Raw genomic sequence first — 24,589 nt, forward strand, 5'->3', positions numbered from 1 at the left:
CAGTACTCTTGCCTGGAAAATCCCATGGATGGAGGAGCCTGGTAGGCTGCAGTCCATGGGGTCGCTAGGAGTCGGACACGACTGAACGACTTCACTTTTACTTTTCACTTTCATGCACTGGAGAAGGAAATGGTAACCCACTCCAGTGTTCTTGCCTGGAGAATCCCAGGGACGGGGGAGCATGGTGGGCTGCCATCTCTGGGGTCGCACAGAGTCGGACACGACTGAGGTGACTTAGCAGTAGCAGCAGCAGCAGAAGACAGTTGAGAGTTATTTATATTTACTCTCCATCTATTCATTTGACTTTATGGATGATACCAAACAGCTTGTTTTGTGGGTTCAGAACAACATTTTCACTTAAAACTCATGTTTAAATAACAAGGTCAGATTAAATATTCATTCCCTATATTTTTTAAAGAAATATTGCTTAGCCAGAAATTTGGACTATAGTTCATTTACCAGCATTCATGCATAGTGTTTCACTATGCTTATATAATCTAATTCTGCCAAAAAATTGCAAAGGTATGTTGTAGCCTTTTCAGGGGAAAAAAATTGTAGAGTGTGTGTTCTGGATAGAATTATTGCCCAAAAGAGCAAATTATAACAAATTGTTCAGTCACCCACATTAGGAATATTATTGGTCAAACTCATAAAATAACAAAGACCCTAGCAATCAAAACAGATAATGGATTAATTGGAGGTTTTCAGAAGTCAGCAGATTCATAGAATTCATGCCTTTAAAAAAACAACTGATAAACAGACAATAAAAGTGCTTGCTAAGTCATCTTATTTAACAAGTCTAAGACCAGATTCACCTTCAGACATATTTGTCAATGTGATTTTTGCAGCATCACTTAGATAAGTCTTTTGCACATTTAATGTCTTTATCCAGAATTCACAGTGGCTTATCCATATGAAAGATTCATTTGGCTCAAAAAGACATAAAAAGTGGAAACTTTGAGGTATTTTGTTTGAGATTTACAAAAATTTGAGAAAATACAAGGAACCCCCTTTACACATCAGTGTGAAAGGCAATATGAATAAAGAAAAGCAACAATAAAGAGTGAAGGTAAAGTATGTCTGAAATTATATATATATATTATATAAACATTTAGTTTCCAAAAGTTGCATAGCTTTGTTCTGTGTATGTGTGTTCAGTCACTCAGTCATGTCTGACTCTTTGCAATCCCATGGACTGTAGCCCTCCAGACTCCTCTGTCCATGGGATTCTCCAGGCAAGAATACTGGAGTGGGTTGCCATTTTCACCTCCAGGAGATCATGCAGATATTTCTAAAATGAGATATTCTTTTTTAAATGTGCTAATATACTGACACAGCTATCTAGTGGTATCAGTAGTCCAAAAAATTATATTGGCTTTGTTAATACTTTATTTAGAGAGTTTTAAGTTCCTCACATTTGGTTTCTTAACTGTGTTTTGATTAAGTTACATTATTTGATTAAGTTAAAATATTTTATTCCTCAAGATTGTTTTTACTAAGAAATATAGAAAAATCTCCCTATTCAGATTTATTAATACATTTAACTAATAGTTAATCATTAATAATAATAAAAGATTATTAATACATTTAATTTAATGAGAGTCTGGAGAAGGGGCGGTTACCCTAGTCTTTGTGAAAGTACTTCTGGGAAAACTTCTTGAAAAGGTGAAGCCTGTGCTGAGTTGTAAACAATCAATCAGTGGGAGTGGCCAAGTGAAGGCAAAGCCGTGTTCCAGATACAGAGAATCTCTTGTGCTAAGAAACTCTGAGGTGAAAGAGAAACAGCCTGTAAGCACAGGGACAAGTCATTCAGTGTTGCTGGAACACAGTTCAAAATAGGTTGTATCGAAAATAAAGCTACAGGTGGGCTGAGACCAGATCATGAAAATTCGTGTCTGTTGTCTTGGGACACTTAGAGTATGTTTTATAATCAAAGAGGAACCCTTGAAGGGTTGGAAACAAAAGCACGTCAGGTATGCCTTAGATCCCTCTCTCTGGTGGCAGTGGTGGGCCCAGGGCTGGAAGCAGGCAGCACATAAACCTACAACATTGTGTGAGCCTGAGGTGGTGAGTCAGATGGGCTGGCCTGGGAAGTGCGTGTGGGTAGAGAGAAGAGTATGATTTTATAAATTGTTGATGAAGTCCAGTTGGCAGGATGTTGGAAAGGGAGAGGAGCTCTGATGATGACTCCTAGGGCTCTTAATTTAGATAACTAAACAAGGAAGATAATGAAATTCACTAAGGGAACACAAGAAATTATTTCAGGGAAGAGGATGAGAAATTAATTTTGCATGTACTGACCCTGAGGTTCTGTGGGACATCCAGAGTTGGGGTGGCTTTGTGGTGAGGCTACAACAGTAAGTTGGGGATAAGATTAAGTTCAAAACTAAGGGAGAGGCGGTGCTGGAGACAGATTTGTTTTCTTTAGTTTGTCGCTGGCACGTGAAGTCAAGATAGTGAATAAAGTCACCCAGGCAAAGTAGAGTGAGAACAATTTCCTGAGAATGAAATCTTTGAGAAACACTGGCTTGAAAGGTGTTTAAATGCAAGAAGAGGAGCCATTTGGAGAAAACACAGAAGGAAGACACAGAGCCATAAAAGGAAAACCAGAGGATGTGAAGTCCACATGGTCAACTTGGTAGAGTGTGGCTGGGGCAGCGATCAACACAGCAGAGATGTTCCTCGAGCCTGCTCTGTTTGGTGGTTAGACAGTCACTGGAGACCCCAGTGAGAACAATTCCAGTAGAGGACTAGGGTGAGAACAGAGGATGGATGCTGCAAATGTGGACAATGTGAGGCCAATCCTGAACGTCACTGTGACCCTGAAAATTGCCCTCAGGAAAGTGTTCTCGACATCAGCTTGCCCACTAGTCATTTTTATTTCCATCTCAGTAAGGAGAAACAAAGCATGCACAGATATCATCATATACCGTGAACAGTGTAACAAGACTGCCAACCTGCACAGCCAGTGAATGAACTGGAGACCATCTCTGAAGTCTTCAGAAGCTCTTCATCCTCACCATTGCTGGCATTATCCTTTGACCTGTCAGCCAGTCACAGACGCAGCTTGCTGTAGGCTGATGTGGGATGTCACATCTGCTTGTTTGCCTGCTTGTGACATTGTGGCACTAGACCACACACTTCTCTTCCTACATTGCACTCACCCTGCAGACTTACTAATATACCATGTACTGCTTGTCTTTTGAGACAAATGCTTAATTTTAGTGGATATCTTATGATTTTGAGAACAGCTTTATTAAACTCCTTCATCTCCCTTCCCACTCCCTGCCTGATTTGAGCTTTCAGTTTGCTCAGTTTCTTGGTGCCCCTACACTTGTCTTCCATTGAACTGAGACCTAGATCCCTTTGCTCATCCTTTTGATCTCCTCCATCAGCCCCCTGCTGGCTCTGCTTCCTTCCCCATTCAGTGTAGACCCTGTAGTTCATCGCTTTAACACCTTTTCCTCTTGTCCTTCTGCCCTACCTACCTAGTAAAACTCAACCTGGCTCCTTCCCCAGCCCAGGTCAGGCTGCCACAGACCTTGCCACAGCCATGTGGACCAAGGCTGCCACCCTACATCCACAGCTTCTACAGTCTCCAGCCTCAGCTGAGTGCTTATTATTACACATTATTTGCTATCTACAAGTCCTTGTTCTGTAGCCCTCCTTAGCTTGCAGAGTTTTCTCAGAGCAGACGATTCAAATTATCTCCACTTTTCTTAATCCACTAGACTGTACATGTTACATGGTCAGTAAATGTTGACTGATTCTGAGTCTTAGCACGAAACAAGCTTTTAAAGGCAGCGTGTTCAAACCTGTGCATTTGAAGGAACATGAACAGTTTGATATATAAAAGGCTGTTGGAAACAAAGAGACTCTCAAAAGTATAGCCTATATACATCATTTTATGGAAATCAGAGATAGTATTAATAAAATGAGGCCTCCAAAATGTTTTATATTCTCTATATGGATGCATGCATAACTTTTTGCCCTTAGGCATATTGCCTTCTTTTCTATGTTCCACAAAGCTTTGACAACTGCAGCATTTATTTTCAGAATTTCCTCACACAGTGTTTCTTGAAGACAATATAAATAATAAAGAAGGAAGGCAGATAGTTTTAGTCAGGATTCTCAGTGGCAAGCGATTGGCTATATTTAGCAGAAAAGAAGAATATTGAAAGGAAGTTGGGAAGAATGCTACAACTCAGTAATAAGAAAGATACAGCAATTTTTTTAATGGGCAAAATATTTGAAAAGACATTTCTCCAAGGAAGATGTAGAAATGACCCATGAGCAATTGCAAAGGTGCTCAGCATTGTTAGCCATTAAGGAAATGCAAATCAAAATCTCAGTGAGATACCCTTTCACACCCAATGGGATGACTAGAATCAAAAAGATAACAAGTGTTCACTGGGTTGTGGAAAAATCAGAACCCTCATCCATTGCTTGTGGGAACGTAAAATTATGCAGCCACTTTGGAAAACAGTTTAGCAGTTTCAAATGATTAAATTGGTTGTTTTAGGATCCAGCAATTCCACTGCTAGGTATATACCCTAGAGAAATGAAAACATGTCCACACAAAATCTTGTACACAGATATTTACAGAAGCACTATTCGTAGTAGGCAAAAGATGGAAACAGTCTAGATGTCCATCAATGGAAGAATGAATAAGCAAAATGTGGAATAGCTATGTAGTGGAATATTAATTCAGCTGTACAAAGAAGTGAAATACTGATACATACTACAAGTTGGATGAACCTTGAACACATCATGTTAAGTGAAATAAGTCAGACACAAAAGTCCGTGTATTATGTGATTCTACTTATATGAAAACCCAGAAGAGGGAAATTCACAGACAGAAGGTAGATTGGTGGTTACTTAAGTCTGGCAGTGAGATTGGAGAGATAGTTAAAGGAGATAGAGTTTCTTTTTGAGGTGATGAAAATGTTATAAGATTGACTATAATGATAGTTGCATATTTCTAAATATACTGAAAATCTTTAATTGTACATTTTAAATAAATGAATTATATAGTATATGAATTATATCTCAATAAAGCTTTTTACTTTTAAATTCAAGAAAGTAGGGAAAACCACTAGACCATTCAAGTATGACCTATAATCAAATCCCTTATGATTATACAGTAGAAGTGAGAAATAGATTCAAGAGATTAGATCTGATAGAGTGCCTAAAGAACTGTGGACGGAGGTTCATGACATTGTACAGGAGGCAGGGATCAAGACCATCGCCCAAGAAAAAGAAATGCAAAAAGACAAAATGGTTGTCTGAGGAGGCCTTACAAATAACTGAGAAAAGAAGAGAAGTGAAAGGCAAAGAGAAAAGGAAAGATATACCCATTTGAATGCAGAGTTCCAAAGAATAGCCAGGAGAGATAAGAAAGCCTTCCTCAGTGCAAAGAAATCGAGGAAAACAATAGAATGGGAAGGACTAGAGAGCTTGTCAAGAAAATTAGAGATACTGAGGGAACATTTCATGCAAAGATGGGCTCAGTAAAGGACAGAAATGGTATGGACCTAAGAGAAGCAGAAGATATTAAGAAGAGGTGGCAAGAATACACAGAAGAACTGTACAAAAAAGATCTTCATGACCAAGATAATCACGATGATATGGTCACTCACCTAGAGCCAGACATCCTGGAATCCAAAGTCAACGGCCTTAGGAAACATCATTATGAACAAAGCTAATGGAAATGATGGAATTCCAGTTAAGCTATTTCAAATCCTAAAAGATGATGCTGTGAAAGTGCTGCACTCAACATGCCAGCAAATTTAGAAAACAGCAGGACTAGGTCACAGGACTAGAAAAGGTCAGTTTTCATTCCAATCCCAAAGAAAGCCAATGCCAAAGAATACTCAAACAACCACACAATTGCACTCATCTCAAACGCTAGCAAAGTAATGCTCAAAATTATCCAAGCCAGGCTTCAACAGTATGTGAACTATGAAATTCCAGATGTTCAAGCTGCATTTAGGAAAGGCAGAGAAACCAGAGATCAAATTGCCAGCATCCATTGGATCATACAAAAAACAAGAGAGTTCCAGAAAAACATCTGCTTTATTGACTATGCCAAAGCCTTTGACTGTGTGGATCACAACAAACTGTGGAGAATTCTTAAAGAGATGGGAATACCAGATACCTGACCTGCCTTTTGAGAAATCTGTATGCAGGTCAGGAAGCAACAATTAGAACTGGACATGGAACAACAGACTGGTTTCAAATAGGGAAAGGAGTATGTCAAGGCTGTATATTGTCACCGTGCTTATTTAACTTATATGCAGAGTACATCATGAGAAACGCTGGACTGGATGAAGCACAAACTGGAATCAAGAATGCCAGGAGACAGTCTCTACTACAAAGCCACAGTCATCAAGACAGTATGGTACTGGCACAAAGACAGAAATATAGATCAGTGGAACAAAATAGAAAGCTGAGAGATAAATCCATACACCTATGGACACCTTATCTTTCACAAAGGAGGCAAGAATATACAATGGATTAAAGACAATCTCTTTAACAAGTGGTGCTGGCAAAACTGGTCAACCACTTGTAAAAGAATGAAACTAGAACACTTTCTAACACCATACACAAAAATAAACTCAAAATGGATTAAAGATCTAAACGTAAGACCAGAAACTATAAAATTCCTCGAGGAGAACATAGGCAAAACACTCTCCGACATAAATCAGAGCAGGATCCTCTATGACCCGCCTCCCAGAGTAATGGAAATAAAAGCAAAAATAAACAAATGGGACCTAATTAAACTTAAAAGCTTCTGCGCAACAAAGGAAACTATAAACAAGGTGAAGAGACAGCCTTCAGAATGGGAGAAAATAATAGCAAATGAAGCAACTGACAAAGAATTAATCTCAAAAATATACAAGCAACTCCTGCAGCTCAATTCCAGAAAAATAAATGACCCAATCAAAAAATGGGCCAAAGAACTAACTAGACATTTCTCCAAAGGAGACATACAGATGGCTAACAAACACATGAAAAGATGCTCAACATCACTCATTATCAGAGAAATGCAAATCAAAGCCACAATGAGGTACCATTTTACGCCAGTCAGAATGGCTGTGATCCAAAAGTCTACAAGCAAAAACAAACAAACAAACAAAAAAGTCTACAAGCAATAAATGCTGGAGAGGGTGTGGAGAAAAGGGAACCCTCTTGCACTCTTGGTGGGAATGCAAACTAGTACAGCCACTATGGAGAACAGTGTGGAGATTCCTTTAAAAACTGCAAATAGAACTGCCTTATGACCCAGCAGTCCCACTGCTGGGCATACACACCGAGGAAATCAGAATTGAAAGAGACACGTGTACCCCAATGTTATCGCAGCACTTTATAATAGCCAGGACATGGAAGCAACCTAGATGTCCATCAGCAGATAAATGGATAAGAAAGCTGTGGTACATATACACAATGGAGTATTACTCAGCCATTAAAAGAATACATTTGAATCAGTTCTAATGAGGTGGATGAAACTGGAGCCTATTATACAGAGTGAAATAAGCCAGAAAGAAAAACACCAATACAGTATACTAACACATATATATGGAATTTAGAAAGATGGTAATGATAACCCTGTATGTGAGACAGCAAAAGAGACACAGATGTATAGAACAGTCTTTTGGACTCTGTGGGAGAGGGAGAGGGTGGGATGATTTGGGAGAATGGCATTGAAACGTGTAATATCATATATGAAATGAATCACCAGTCCAGGTTTGATGCATGATACTGAATGCTTGGGGCTGGTGCACTGAGATGACCCAGAGGGATGGTATGGAGAGGGAGGAGGGAGGGGGGTTCAGGATGGGGAACACGTGTATACCTGTGGTGGATTCATGTTGATGTATAGCAAAACCAATACAATATTGTAAAGTAATTAACCTCCAATTAAAATAAACAAATTTATATTTTTTAAAAAAAGAATGCCAGAAGAAATATCAATAACCTCAGGTCTGCAGATGATACCATCCTTATGTCAGAAAGTGAAGAAAAACTAAAGAGCCTCTTGATGAAGGTGAAAGAGGAGAGCAAAAACGTTGGCATAAAACTCAACATTCAGAAAACTAAGATGATGGCCTCTGGTCCCATCACTTCATGGCAAATAGATGGGGAAGCAATGGAAACAGTGACAGACTTTATTTCTGGACCAACCTAGACAGCATATTAAAAAGCAGAGACATTACTTGGCCAACAAAGGTCCATATAGTCAAAGCTATGTTTTTTCCAGTAGTCATGTATGGATGTGAGATTTGGACTATAAGGAAAGCTGAGCCCGAAGAATTGATGCTTTTGAACTGTGGTGTTGCAGAAGACTCTTGAGAGTCCCTTGGACTGCAAGGAGATCCAACCAGTCCATCCTAAAGGAAATCAATCCTGAATATTCATTAGAAGAACTGATGCTGAAGCTGAAACTCCAATACTTTGGCCACCTGATTTGAAGAAATAATTCTTTTGAAAAGACCCTGATGCTAGGAAAGATTGAAAGCAGGGGGAGAAGGGGACAACAGAGGATGAGATGATTGGATGGCATCACCAACTCAATGGACGTGAGTTTGAGTAATCTCCAGGGGTTGGTGAGGGACAGGGAGGCCTGCCACGCCTGCAAGCCATGGGGTCGCAAAGAGTCGGACACAACTGAGCGACTGAACTGAGCTGAATGGAAAGCTTTTTAAAAGAGGAAATATTCAAATCTAGAATTTAAAAAAGAGAGAGAAGGAAGTTGGAAAGCTTGCAGAATTTCTGGGAAGGCTGGATTAGCAGGCTCTGATCCCAAAATATTCAGAGTCCCAGGCACGTATGTGTTGGTGAAACCATTGTGGCTGCCATCTGTGGGCCCCAGGCACCCCAGCTCACATCATCAACACTGACCTGGATTCTGAGCACTAACCCTGAAAGTGCTGCCATTATTGTCTGTGAAAATGATGCACAAATCCCACCCACCATGTCTGATTCTGTCTCCATACCTGCTTTTTGACCTCATGAATTTCCAGTTCAAAGAATGGAGCAGGTGATTCTGACAGGCAGAGCCTAGGTCATATACCCATGCTCTAACTGCTTGGAGACTAGAAAAATATTCTGTATTTCAGTGTGTGTAATAAGAAGGGCTTTGCCTCATAAGCTTGTATCCCTCAGGCATATGAAAGGATTTTAGACGTTGAGTAGCAAAAGAAAAGAGAAGGTCCAATACTCTTCAGTCTATAGGCTGAGTTGATTTTTAAGCAAGCTGTTTTGAGATGCTGAAAAGATCAAGATTATAGGTTTGATTTTCTTTACTGGCTTTATAATCAGTTACCTTCTTTTCTATAACCTTATACCCAGAAAAATCAGGTGAAAGAGTATATGGATTATTCATTGTAAAACAGTCTTGTCCTTGGCAGGGGGGGGGTGATATGGGACAGAAGTGAGGCGGGAAAAATTCAGATTTTAGACCTTGCTGATGTAGGATTAGTCTTCAATAAAATGCTAATATACATAAGTATCTATAATAGTCTAAGGTGACTGGATAAATTTTACCACTGATAATTTTACTTATACTGTCTTCAATTTCTAAAACCTTATGAAATATTTGAAAAGGCAGTTAACATAGTTCATAATTCCAATAATGTCAATAATTCAAACACTTTAGGATGTCTTCCTGAGCATAATAATGTGCTAAAAATCATTGTAGATTAGTGAGTCTTGAGTTTTCTTCCTGAGGATTTGTACATATCAGTTCTCTTTAATTAACTGTTTGCTGGTTTTAAACTTTAACTGCCCTTTCAAAAAAAAAAAAAAGTTAATATCAGTCTTGAGAGGTATGTACAATTCAAGTTGGTAGTGTGTTGTTTAGATAACACATAGACATAAATACAATTCTAATAATTGACAAAACTTCTGTTCTTCACTCAAAGAGGTGCATATTTAACTAAATAAATGTACAATATATCATTGAAAGTGAAATCGCTCAGTTGTTTCTGACTTTTTGCAACCCCATGGACTAGCCTACCACACTCCTCCGTCCATGGGATTTTCCAGGCAAGAGTACTAGAGTGGGTTGCCATTTCCTTCTCCAGAGGATCTTACCAACCCATGGATCATATACTGGTCTCCTGCATTGTAGGCAGACGTTTTACCATCTGAGCCACCAGGGAAGTTTATCATTAGTCTGGGATAAACGATTCGACATTAAAATAGCCATCTCTTACCCATAATGTAATTATTTTAAATAGCCAGACTAACGATTTTAATCCTGGTTCTGCCGCTTAATTACCTACTATAGGACTTTGGAAAAATTATTTGGCCTTCCTGAGCCTCATTTTCTTCATTTGAGAAAAGGAGACAAACCACCATCTACTCCTAGGGTTATTGTGAAAATTAAATGAATATAAAGAAGGCCATAGAACAATACCTGAAACATGGCTAACAAGAAACTCAACAAATGTCAGCAACTTATCTTGGAAATTTGCTGATTTCTTTAAACTTTTTATCTTGATGTAATTTCAGATTTATAAAAAAGTGGCACAAATGGTTCACTGTTTGCCCTTTACTCAGGTTCCCAAATATTAATATTTTACCTCATTTGCTTTATCCTTGACTCAGTGGATATGTATGTATTATTTTGCTTTTTAACCAATTAAGAATAAGCTGCAGTCATGATGTCCTTTTACCCTTAAATGCTTCAAGATATGTTTCTTTAAACCAACATTGTCTTACATATACACAGTGTAGGTCTCAAAACAAATTATCAATGATACAACACTGTTACCTAATCTTCAGACTTGATCCAATTTTTTCCACATGCTTATAGTAGATGATACCACCCTTATGGCAGAAAGTGAAGAGGAACTAAAAAGCCTCTTGATGAAAGTGAAAGTTAAAAAGTTGGCTTAAAGCTCAACATTCAGAAAACAAAGATCATGGCATCTGGTCCTATCACTTCATGAGAAATAGATGGGAAAACAGTAGAAACAGTGTCAGACTTTATTTATTGGGGCTCCAAAATCACTGCAGATGGTGATTGCAGCCATGAAATTAAAAGACACTCCTTAGAAGAAAAGTTATGACCAACCTAGATAGCATATTAAAAAGCAGAGACATTACTTTGGCAACAAAGGTCCGTCTAGTCAAGGCTATGGCTTTTCCTGTGGTCATGTATGGATGTGAGAGTTGGACTGTGAAGAAAGCTGAGCACCGAAGAATTGATGCTTTTGAAGTGTGGTGTTGGAGAAGACTCTTGAGAGTCCCTTGGACTGCAAGGAGATCCACCCAGTCCATCCTAAAGGAGATCAGTCCTGGGTGTTCATTGAAAGGACTGATGCTAAAGCTGAAACTCCAAAACTTTGGCCACCTCATTTGAAGAGCTGACTCATTGGAAAAGGCCCTGACACTGGGAGGGATTAGGGGCAGGAGGAAAAGGGGACGACAGAGAATGGGATGGCTGGGTGGTATCACCGACTCGATGGACATGAGTTTGAGTAAACTCCAGGAGTTGATGATGGACAGGGAGGCCTGGTGTGCTGTGATTCATGGGGTCGCAAAGAGTCGGACACGACTGAGCGACTGAACTGCACTATAGTAGAAGGCCTAGATCATGCCTTTTATTCTATTGTCATCCTTTTGGTCTCTAATCTGGGACAGTTCTCATGGTGATTTTGTTTATTCTCAAGACTTTGACGTTTCTTGATACATACAGGTCAGTTATTCTGTAGAATGTCCTTCAGTCTGAGTTTGTCTGTCCTCTTGCTTAAATTCAGGTAATGCATTTTTGGTAGGAATACCACAGAAATGATGCTGTATTTTTTTTTTTTTGCAATAGATAAAGAAGCATATGATGGTTTTCTGTCCCATTACTGGGCGTTAACTTTGATGATGTGATTAAGACTGTTGGTCCAGTTTGCCACTGTAATTACAGTTTCTTCTTTTGTAATTATTTACAGGGAAATACCTTTAGACAGTGGACATATTTCTGTTACTCCAAACTTTACCCTCTACTTTGGTATCCATTGATTATTATTATGATGGTTGTCAAGTGGGGATTTCTAATTCTTCTAATTTCTTCTATAGTTATTAGTTGACTTTCCATGGACTTTTCCTTCTCACCCAGTTTTTTATATCACTACAGATCCATAGCTTTTCTTTTTTTACATTCATAGATTCTTGTTTATTCATTGGGTTACAGTCTGTTACTCTAATTATTTTTATGCTCAAGTTTTCCCCAATTTGGCCAATAAGAGTCCTGTAAGCTGGCTAATATGCTCTTTGTTAATGTCTCCATTTGAACATTTCCTTACTTTGTGTCCCAAAATGTTTCTAATTATTTTGCTACTTGAGCTTTCCCAGCCCTGGAATCAGCCATTTCTCCAAGGGTGCTAATTTATGTTTTAAGTAGAAGAAGGAATCTTGTATCTTTTGCTGACTTTCCAAAGTCATATTGACAGCTGGAACTTAGAAGTTTCTTTAAATTGTTACTAATACTTTAAGATTAATTCATTCTTTTATTTGTTAAGTTTCCTTTCTGTGCTTGGGGCCAGATGCTTCCAATTAAGTGAAGTTTAGCTCCAGTTCACATTTCCAAAAACAATGTAAGAATCATTGATATGCAGAGATGGGCTAAAAACCTGGGAATTGAAGAGAAAATTGAGAGAAGAGTAGAGTTTTAATAAAGGAGCAGGGAGGACCTTCAATTCAGGGAGCAAATGTATGGAGCTAGGAATAGGCGAGTCTTATTAGGGAATTTTGAGGAGCTTGACTACTTGGTAGGAGGTCATGTTGGTAATTAGTGTTTAGGGGGCCCAGTTTATTGGGAGCCTGGATTCCAGGCTGATTCTAATTCATCCTGTAGGAACAAAGAGTATTCACAAAGAGTATGCTTTAGAAAGTTTAATCTAATGTTATATTGCAGAAGAATTAGAAAATGTAAGGCAAGTTAGGAAACTATTACTTTGAATCTAAGGCAAAAGGAATACAAATGGAAAGGAATCTGAAAAGGAATTTGGAAGGAAGAAATAACTAGGTTCTTGAATCAGGAAAACTGGGAGAATGGAGTATTCTGTAGGAAATAGGAAACTGATGATTTTTATAAGGGAAAGAGAACAGGAAAATTGTAAACAGAAATTCAGAGAAAAACAGGTTTGGTGATATTGAAATTTGTTAGCTTTTTTCCTACTAAGGTTGATTAAAAGCTATACAGTTACTCCATAATTTTTATGCAAAACAATACAGCTAAAAAGTAATGACCTATGATTTGACCTCTCAAATCATATCTCTAAATTGAGATCCAGATTCCTCAATTAATTTGAAATATGGGCTTCTGTTGGTATTGGGAGTGAGGAATTTGTTTCCAAGCATAGCATTTGATTCTTCTGTGTTACTAAAGTTCACACTCTCACCCTTCTCTTTAAAAAAAAAAAATATCATTTTTAACTTTGACTTTGTGTGAAGAAGAAATCATTAGAAACTAAGAATTTAGCTTACAAGATCTTAAAATCACCAAATATTGTGACCAAGACATACTTTGCCATATGTTGAGAGATAAATGTAAAAAGTACCTAGACCCAGACATTCCGCAAGGAGTGGGAGTGAGTGTTCCTGAACAGATATTCCTTTTTTTTCTTTTATTCATTTTTAAAAGCTTTTTATTTTGTATTACGATATAGGTGATTAACAATGTTGTGATATTTTGATAGTTTCAGGTGAACAGCAAAGGGACTCAGCCATACACATTCATGTATCTTCTCCCCGCGACTCCCCTCCCATCCAGGCTGACACATAACATTGAGCAGAGTACCCTGTGCTATACAGTAGGTCCTTATTGGTTATCCATTTTAATTATAGCAGTGTGTACATGTCCGTCCCAAACTCCGTAACTATCCCTTTACTGCATCCTTCCTCACTGGCAACCATAAGTTCATTCTCTAAGTCTGTAAGGCTGTTTCTACCAAGCAGATACTCTGCCATTTTATTAATTTTTCAGTCTTAATCAGTCATGATCGTTTTTCTTCTTAGATATAGCAAGAAAAGTGGCCCAGGTTTGTTATCTCTCTAGTCTCGGTCTCTTCAGGCTTTCTGAAATGGCTTGAATCCTAACGAGTACATTGGAGAACTAAACCTCATTCAGTTCATAAGATACCAAGCAGGTTTGTTCATTTGTTTCTTAATAGGTTAATATATGGACTTTGTAATTAAAATCTGTTGAAAGGAATTATTACACGAAGTAATGTATTAACCATCTAATGTGTTGGGATAGTGCTGGGCAGCTGTCATAATTTCTGCTGCTACAGTTTATAAAAAGGAAAATAAAGTCAGTTCTTTTTGTTGAGAAAGAAGATTTCATGTTATCTGTATTTGCAGGCTTTCTGGCTCATATGCTGGAGGAATCCTTGCTGCGGGGGTGTTTTCATTTTCTCGTCTAACATGGCAGTGGTCCATTGCAGCAGAGGTTTTTAGCTTAAACAATCTGTTTGTGGGCCTGCTTATGGCTCTTACTGTACATTTTGAGGAGGCAGCAACTGCACAAGAAAGATCAAAGGTAACCTATTTTGATCAAAGTGAAATCACTTTTTGTTTTAATTTTTAGACAGATGCTCTATTTCTTTTTAACTTTGGTTTAGATACTGTTCATCTATTCTGATTACTGTCAAAGTAATCTAGGCATGTTGAGAGAAAAAGCACTCTCCAAACACTCAGTTTTTTTACTGTAAACTCTGAGAGCCTTTATAAAACATGAAAATTTTTTTTCTATCTCAGAGTTCAAAAGTTTTTTGGAGAATGAGGGTGTTACAAAATCCCCTTTGAGTCTTACTGGGAAAGAAAGGCTTGTTAGCTAATCCACTGTCATATATGTGTGTGTGTGTGTGTGTGTGTGTGATCTTAAGATGCCAAGCTCTAGGGTGACCACTTTAAATTATTTACCATTATGGTGCATTAGCTTATTCTCTAATTTCACAAAAGATCAAATAATTTGTACTTTTTTTTCACCAAAAGGAAAGTAATCAGATGTAAAATGAAGTAGTTCTGAAGAGATTATAATGACTAATCATCAAAATAATTTGCAGTGTCAGGGAACCCTGTCTTCTAAGGGCTTACCATCTACACATTGAAGAATGCCAGATTATCGTAATATTTGGGCAGCTTGTGTTATTAAAGAATTTAGAAACAAAAGAACATCAAGGTTTATCTGTGGTTTCCATATACAAACCTGTGATGATATTAGAGTTTATTTTTTGTTTAACATAAACCCTTTTATGATTATGAAAATAACATGTTCAAAAATAGCAAAAAGACCACCATAGGGAACCAGGTTTCTAAATAAAAGTGTTATATTTAATTAATTTAATAGAAGAAAATCTAAAAGAATTGCTGAACTTTAATATTAATAAAATAATGGTGATAGATATTAGTGAGTATTAAAGCTGATTGTTTGCATTAAAAGTTTGATGTTAACCTGGCTTACTGTATAAATGCTTAGTTGTAATAAAAAGAATAGCTTTTTACTATTGTGCTTTCTTAGTTTTCAGTGAATTTTTAACTTGGATTATTTTCTTTTATTATTTTTCAGATAGCTAAAATTGGTGCTTTATGCTGTGGCCTTAGCTTATGTAATCAGCACACAATAGTACTCTATGTTTTGTGCATAATACCATGGATTCTCTTTCGACTTTTAAAAGAGAAGGTAGGTTTTTGAGAAAAAAAGCCCAATATGACATTTATGGCACCAGAAAACATGAGGTTTATTTATTAGTTTCATATAGGTTTAATAGGGATATTGTAAAATCTATAGATGGTTTTGGGTAGTATGAACATTTTAACAATATTAATTATTTTAATCCATGAATGTGAGACATCTTTTCATATGTGTCTTCTTCAGTTTCTTTCATCAATGTCTTATAGTTTTCAGTATACAGATATTTCATTAATACCTCCTCAGTTAAATATATTCCTAAGCAATTTATTATATTTGATGCTATGCTATTGTAAATGAAGTAGTTTTCTTTTTAAGATAGTTCATTGTTAGTATATAGAAGCACAACTAATTTTGTATCCTGTAACTTTCCTAAATTTGTTAAGTTTTACAGCTTTTTGATAGAATCTTTAGGATTTCCTATTTAAGATCATGTAATTTGCAAACAGAGACAATTTCACTTCCTTTCTAGTTTGGATTCCTTTTATTTCTTTTTTTGCCTAATTACCCTGAGTAGGACTTCCAGTACTATGTTGAATGTGAGAGGTGAGAGTGGGCATGCTTGTCTTATTCCTGATCTTAGAGGAGAAGCTTTCAGTCTGTCACCATTGAGTACTGTGTTAGCTGTGGCCTTGTCATATGTGACTTTCATCATGTTAATATGTGCCCCACATCAATTAAATCAAAATTATTTTCGAGTAGGATCAGCCACTGGCTCGGCTCTGTAGATGCGCAGAACTGCTGGCTGATCAGCCTCTGCTCTGGCACCGCTGCAAAGAGGAGTGTGTTCTCCCAAGAGTGGAGACCGGTCGCTGTAAGCCCTGCTTCCCTTCTCCATCTCTGTCTGATCCCCAGTGGTTGAGCCCCAAATATCTACGCCCACCCACCCCCTCCCCCGCCGCTGTGGTCCCCGTGAGTGAGAACTGAGTGAGTCTCCAGGGGAGCATCCTGCAATGCCTGGGGAGCTGGATTTCCACCCTGGGGGCTCTTTTCCCACTGGAAAAAGTGTACCCCAAGGGGAGTCCTCTAATGGACCACTGTGCTGGCCTAGGGGAGGAGTGAAATGGTCAGAGTGCCCCTCAAAACTTCAAGTGCAGTCCTTCTCGGTCCCTGTGGTCCAGGACTTCAGCCTCAACCCCATTGTCTGGGATTTTCACAACAGTATCTTGTCTTCAGGTAGTTGCTGATGGTGTTTAGCGGGAAAGACTGAAGTTGGGATTACTTATGTTGCCATCTTGATGGTGTCACTCTTAGCCAGGCTTCTGATATCAGAGAAGGTGCAGCTAGATACACATTCTCTGGCATGAACTTAAAAAGCAAATCTTTTGTTTTAAGTCTTTGGAGGGAGAGCCATATTCTCATGTAAAACATACAAGACCCAGAGCTGACAAGTTAGGAACCTGATCTGAGAGCCTGTTTACCCTGTACTTAGATCAGCTTCTGATAAATGATGAAATTTGGGAAAGTGTGGCTCTTCAGAGCACCTTTTATTTTTATTATTTAAAGAGCAGAGTCTAGAAAATAAGATCTACCAGTGAAGTGATAGGGAATTGGATCTGACTGCTCAGGTGACCTAAGGCGAAATTAGTTGGTTGCAACCCCAACTGCTTAAATTATCTAGAAAGATTTAAGAAAGTAAATAGGTGTTTGTGTGTGTGTATGTCTTTGTGTGCTCTCACTACCCTAAAATAATTCTGATTTATTTGATTGGGTGTGAGGCCCTAGGACTGATAGTTTTAAAAGTTCCCCAGGTGATTCCAGTGTACATGCAGCTAGGACTCAGAGCCACTCTCCTGCACTCTCCGAAATAGTTCTCATGTGTTGATTTCTCTATTTCCCACACAAAAGGAAAATTCTGCAGCAACTATGTCTTGCCATTCTAAACTGAACTTTATAGTGTGCGGAAACTGCTAAAATCTAAACATTTACTTTCTTTAAAGCTACTTTTAAGAATAGCAAAGGCATATTCTTCGATTAGTTATTTCTTCCATTTTTTTATCCCATCATTTTGTATGAATCTCATTACCACTTTAGAAATGTCAAACAAAATCTACTGTAGTAAAAACACTCCATTTTCAATGAAGAATGCTTACTTGAAAATGCTAGTGTAAGTCAACTACTTTTCTACTTCTGATGAATGGAAATCTTGGTTCTCATATTCATTGTCACCTATCAATTTCCCTTTTTTGTAAAGAAAAAATTGGCAATTTCCAATCATGATATTTGTAGGAGATGACATTTCCAATTACTAAAGCAACCATAGAATTCTTTTGGACTCAATCTTTGTGAAAATTTGGCAGTTTCCCTTGGTTTTAGAAACGTGCAAAAGTGGGACTTCCCTGGCAGTACAGTGGTTAAGACTCTGTGCTTCAGTTACTTCAAGGCTTGCTCCTTGGTAGGGGAACTAAAATTGCATGCCACATGACATGGCCAAGAAAGAAAAAAGCAAAGAAGAAACTTGCAGATGAGAAATATATTCTGTTTGAGGCAAGATTGTTGCATTCAACAAATTTCCTTCTTCCTTTGTAAATTGAGAAAAAAAAATAGCATTTGGATGAACTTGAGTGTTACTTAAAAACTAGCTTCATTTGTGCTGATTTCCATGAAATGTCCAAAACCCTTGTAGAAACAGTATGTTATTAATGTGCAGTCATAATATAATATATAGTTAAAGCCTACTCCTGATGATGATAATGAAGTGAATCAGTATTAGAACAATATCTTGGGCAGTTTTGAAAACAGTCAAACACCATAATCAACACTAATCACTTCCAAGTGGGTAGTCTCAGCTGTGCAGTGCTGCATGTCATGACATGGTTTTAAGTGTAGAGGATGCAATAAACATGAGAATCATGTCTTTGCTAATATTATTTGCTTCACTCAGATTTCACTTGCCATGCAAAGGAGTTCAGGCTGATGCAATTTCCTAGTAATCCACAGTAATCAGAAGGTTTAACATCATCTTCCGTGGTGACTTGATATAAATTGAGAGATCAGCTCTGAGTAAACATATTTGATGTTTTCCTCAATGTATTCTTGAAGTTCCAGGATGAATCTGACTAAAATAAACACTGTGATACATGTGACTCCCTGTGCTCTAATGCAGGAACTCTCCCCAGGCTCCCTGTTGAAGTTGAGTCTGTGCTTCTTTGCTGGTCTGCTGCCCTATATCTACCTGCCTGTCTCATCCTACCTCAATCAAGCTCGTTGGACCTGGGGAGACCAGACAACATTGCTAGGATTTTTGACACATTTTCTCAGGGAAGAATATGGAACATTCAGTCTGGTAAATTTATATTTCAAACACTTTTAAGGAAATAAGTGGCAAAACTTTAGTGTTCTGCCTGGACCATGAGTGGAAGAAAAAAAAAATGACACATGACAGCATGTGGAATTTTCTTTCATTATTTATCTAGCAGACTTGCCCCTTGGAATGTAGCCTTTCACATGAGTTTGAAAAAACTGACTCACTTAATCTGACATCCTTTTGTGTATCCTGAATATATTTTTCAAGATAACAAGCAGTCAAAAGCCTCTGCTCCCAGGAGCTGAAAGCTTTTCAGTCTTTTTATCATCGGGTATCATTTGGGCCCTTGGTCTATTATTAAAAATATCTGGAAACAATTAGAGGAAAAACGCTTCAAAAATTTTAATATACCTTGACCAAAACATTTCTTTTTTTTTTTCCAAATATTTGATGAACAGTGTTCATGTTAGTATTTAGTAGGAGACCTAAATATGTTAATGCTTCATAAAATATGATCTCACTCAATGGGAACAATATGTTCCAGAGAATTTCAAAAGACTTTGCTTTCCCTAAGACATAGTTTAGGGTAAAACACTAAATGCGCTTGTGAGTAATGGTTATCTGAAAAGTGGAAGGATATACAGATGGGTTTTTATTTTTAAATAGACAGTTATATCCTATTTTTCTTTCATGATTTGTACTTTTTGTGTCTTACTTGAATTAGGCAAATCTCAGATGACTACAATATTAAAGCATACCATTCATAACAAAATTTTAAGCCATGCCAAAACTAATGATCTATTACTCAATAATACATAAAAGGTAGTAAACCTATATAGTTTTAGAATGTAGGGTAATAACTAACACAGAATTCAAGGTAATAGTTACCACTAGGGGATAAGAAAGCCCCTTTCAAGGGCTCTGTGAAATATGGTATTTGTGCAGTTCTGTTTCTTCAATGAATGGTGAGTCTATAGGTTTTTTTTAAAACTATCCCCTAAATATAGATTATATATGTTTTTATATATAAGAGATATTTCCTAAAAATCATTTAATAAACGGATAATTATTATTCTTTGACTGAGAAGGTTTGGTGCTTTAAATTTATACTCTGGTTTACTTACATTGGTTATTCCATTGAAATATTGCTTGAGGGCCATTGCAGATTTGAAAACGTGTATAATTCACACATAATTGTGAAATTATAGGCAGGTGATAATGAGCTCTAATCAAAGTGCCCAAAAAAGAGCTTAAAGAGACTTTGTAATGAAAGTGTAAAGTCTGTTAATTCATTAATGTGTTAATCATTCCTGCTGGAAGAGTTTAACTGATTTTTAGCCAATTATTATTTCTGAAATGATTCCTAAGGGATGTCGGTGTTTAGTTTTCATTGACTTCTCTTAAAAAATCCAAAGAGACTCTGAAATAAACACTTTGAATGAAGAGGAGTTGCATCATATATTTAAAACATGTATCTTTTAAATCAGGGTAGTTAAAATACAATAGCCTTCCAAAGTTTCAGTTTAACACTTGTGCAAATAAACTTTTCTCTTTTATGTTCAGGCCAAATCTGAAATAGGATCCAGTATGTCCGAAATATTGCTGTGAGTATGAAATATTTTAAACTATTTTTAAATGAATTCTTTATTAATTCCTTTAAATGATTTTAGGGATTTCTGAATTTATCACTTTGTGAAGCAGTACATCTGAGAAGTAGTTCTCACCTCTGTGGTTAACAGTTTTTGTGTATAATGTCAAATATTCTAGCATCCCATCAATAACATAAAGCTTGAAATGAGCGCTAAATACAACAGTGAATAAGACTATTAGGAGATTAAATAGAATCTATAAAATGAAAATGTTTCAACTTTCAGTTGAATACAAAATTACCCAATATATTGTGGCTTTATAAATAACTTTTTCTTTGTTTATATCTTCTTGCTTTTGGAGACATTTTAGAACATTGCATTTAGCACAATTTAAACAATCATTTTCTTGTTATTTTGCTTTGAACTATAATGTGGGGAGAAATATCAATAACATCAGATATGCAGATGACAGCACCCTTATGACAGACAGCAAAGAGGAATTAAAGAGCCTCTTGATGAAGGTGAAAGAGCTGGCTTAAAACTCAACATTCAGAAAACAAAGATCATGGCATCCAGTCTCATCACTTCATGGCAAATAGATGGGGAAACAGTGGGAACAGTGAAAGACTATATTTACTTGGGATCCAAAATCACTGTGGACAGTGACTGCAGCCATGAAATTAAAAGATGCTTGCTCCTTGGAAGAAAAGCAATGACAAACCTAGACAGCATATTAAAAAGCAGAGACACTACTTTGCCTTTGCCTAGAAAAGTCCATCTAGCCAAAGCTGTGGTTTTTATTTCATGCAATAATGGACACAATAAAGGACAGAAGAGGTACTGACCTAACAGAAGCAGAAGATATTAAGAAGAGGTGGCAAGAATACACAGAAGAACTATACAAAAGAGTTCTTCGTGACCCAGATAACCATGATGGTGTGATCACTCACCTAGAGCCAGACATCCTGGAATGTGAGGTCAACTGGGCCTTAGGAAGCATCACTACAAACAAAGTTAGTGGAGGTGATGAAATTATAGTGGAGCTATTTCAAATCCTAAAAGATGATGCTGTTAAAATGCTGCACTCAGTATGCCAGCAAATTTAGAAAACTCAGCAGTGGCCACAGGACTGGAAAAGGTCAGTTTTCTTTCCAATCCCAAAAAAGGCAATGCCAAAGAATGTTCAAACTACCACACAATTGCACTCATCTCACATTCTAGCAAAGTAATGCTCAAAATTCTTCAAGCCAGGCTTCAACAGTACATGAACCATGAATTTCCAGATGTTCAAGCTGGATTTAGAAAAGGCAGAGGAACCAGAGATCAGGTTGCCAACACCATTGGATCATAGAAAAAGAAAGAGAGTTCCAGAAAAACATCTACTTCTGCTTTATTGACTATGCCAAAGCCTTTGACTGTGTGGATCACAACAAACTGTGGAAAATTCTTCAAGAGATGGAATTACCAAGCACCTGACCTGCCTCCTGAGAAATCTGTATGCAGGTCAAGGAGCAACAATTAGAACTGGACATGGAAAAACAGCCTGATTCCAGATTGCGAAAGGAGTACATCAAGGCTGTATATTGTCACCCTGCTTATTTAACTTATATGCAGAGTACATCATGTGAAATGCCGGACTGGATGAAGCACAAGCTAAAATCAAGGTTGCTGGGAGAAATATCAATAACCTCAGATATGCAGATGACACCACCCTTATGGCAGAAAGCAAAGAACTAAAGAACCTCTTGATGAAAGTGAAAGAAGGCAGTGAAAACGCTGACTTAAAACTCAACATTCAAAAAACTAACTAAAAAAATTAAGATCGTGGCATCTGGTCACATCACTTCATGGCAAATAGATGGGGAAACAATGGAAATAGTGAGAGACTTTATTTTGGGGGGCTCCAAAATCACTGCATTTGGTGACTGCAGCCATGAAATTAGCTGACGCTTACTCCTTGGAAGAAAAGCTATGACCAACCTAGACAGAATACTAAAAAGCAGAAACATTACTTTGCTGACAAAGGTCTGTCGGTCAAAGCTATGGTTTTTCCAGTAGTCATGTATGGATGTGAGAGTTGGACCATAAAGAAAGCTGAGTGCCAAAGAATTGATGCTTTTAAACTGTGGTGTTGGAGAAGACTCTTGAGAGTCCCTTGGACTGAAGGAGATCCACCCAGTCCATCCTAAAGGAGACTAGTACTGGATGTTCACTGGAAGGACTGATGTTGAAGCTGAAACTCCAATACTTTGGTCACCTGATGTGAAGAACTGACTCATTGGAAAAGACCCTGATGCTGGGAAAGATTCAAGGCAGGGAGAGAAGGGGATGACAGAGGATGAGATGGTTGTATGGCATCACCGACTCGATGGACATGAGTTTGAGCAAGCTGCAGGAGTTGCTGATGAACACGGAAGCCTGGCATGCTGCAATCCATGGGATCATAGAGTCAGGTATGAATGAGCAACTGAGCTGAACTGAACTGATGGGTTTTCCAGTGGTCATGTATGGATGTGAGAGTTGGACCATAAAGAAGGCTGAGCACTGAAGAACTGATGCTTTTGAATTGTGCTGGAAAAGACTCTTGACAGTCCCTTAGACTGCAAGGAGATCAAACCGGTCAATCCTAAAGGAAATCAGTCCTGAATATTCATTGGAAGGATTGATGCTGAAGCTGAAATTCCAGTACTGTGGCCACCTGATGCAAAGACCCTACTCATTGAAAAAGACCCTGATGCTGGGAAAAGTTGAAGACAGAAGGAGAGGGAGATGAAAGAGGATAAGATGGTTGGATGGCATCACCAACTCAATGAACATGAGTTTGAGCAAACTCCAGGAGTTGGTAAAGGACACGGAAGCCTGGTGTGCTACAGTCATGGGGCCACAAAGAGTCAGACACAACTGAACAACTGAACAACAATATTCATTTAATGCTTCAAATATTAATTTATTTAATGTTTTAAGACTTCCTGTAAGCTGTCCTTAAGCTCTGTTTTTGACTTACACATTTTTAAAAATCCAGCCTTATTAGAACCAGCTTAATATATTTTCATCTATATTATCTCTCAGTGTTCTTTGAAAAATGGGTTAATATTTGCTTTAAAACCTATGGAGTTTAAGATAACAAAATTATCTATAGCAATTTTGTAATATTACAGTATTTCAATATAAAATTAAGTATGAATAGGTTTACCTGACACTAAAGTGATCTCAGTATTAATATGGGATTCACAGGACAACTTGCAAACTTTTAAAAATATGGGGAAAATATTTTAAATCTATATGTAAGGTAGCTAACATGTTCTCGCAGTTTCTATATTGTTCATTTGCTGATTTTCTTGCTTCCTTCCATACTCTGATCTTTTCTTTTTAAATTACTTTCATTAAATTTTTTGACTGTGCTAGGTTTTCGGTGCTTTGTGTGAGCGTTCTCTGGTTTCAGTGAGTGAGGGCTACTCTTCATTGTGGTGCACGGGCTTTTCATTGCATTGGCTTCTCTTGTTGCAGAAAACAGGCTCTAGCACAGGCTTCAGTGGTCGCGGCTCATGGGCTCAGTAGTTGTGGCTTGTGGGCTCTAGAGCTTGGGCTCAATAGTTGCGGTGCATGGGCTTAGTTGCTCCAAGACATAGGAAATCTTCCTAGACCAGGGATCAAACCCGTATCGCCTGCGTTGGCTGGCAGATTCTTATCCTCTGTGCCACCAGGGAAGTTCTAAATTACTTTCTTTCTACTCTAAATAAATGATACATAATTATTATAGAAAATTTAGAAAATACAGGTAAGAAAACCAAGAAAATTAAAATTGCCTATAATTCCAGCATGCAGAGATAACTACTGTTCTTAATCCATTAACATTCTTGTCTATATCCTTCCAATATTTTTAATATTTTTGCTTGTTTTTAAAAATGGAATCATAATATACACTCTGTTTTGTTAGCCTGCTGTTTTTCATTTAATACTATATCTTGAAAATACCTCCTTGCCACCATTTATTCTTGTATAACCTTTTAAGATTCTTACATTGACTTTAAATATTTCTGTTTATGTCTGATGAAGACTTGT

General features: G+C 37.6%; 1 protein-coding gene across 1 annotated transcript in view; it reads left to right on the forward strand.

Moving 5' to 3' along the window:
- TMEM260 (transmembrane protein 260) overlaps positions 1–24,589 on the forward strand; it is a 70,912-nt gene that overhangs the window by 19,718 nt on the left and 26,605 nt on the right. Inside the window, 4 exon segments of the mRNA XM_069596695.1 lie at positions 14,362–14,539; positions 15,569–15,682; positions 18,798–18,977; positions 20,502–20,542. Of these exon segments, the coding sequence (XP_069452796.1) occupies positions 14,362–14,539; positions 15,569–15,682; positions 18,798–18,977; positions 20,502–20,542 (513 nt within the window).

Source organism: Ovis canadensis, chromosome 7 (assembly GCF_042477335.2).
Source record: "Ovis canadensis isolate MfBH-ARS-UI-01 breed Bighorn chromosome 7, ARS-UI_OviCan_v2, whole genome shotgun sequence".
Lineage (NCBI taxonomy): Eukaryota > Metazoa > Chordata > Mammalia > Artiodactyla > Bovidae > Ovis > Ovis canadensis.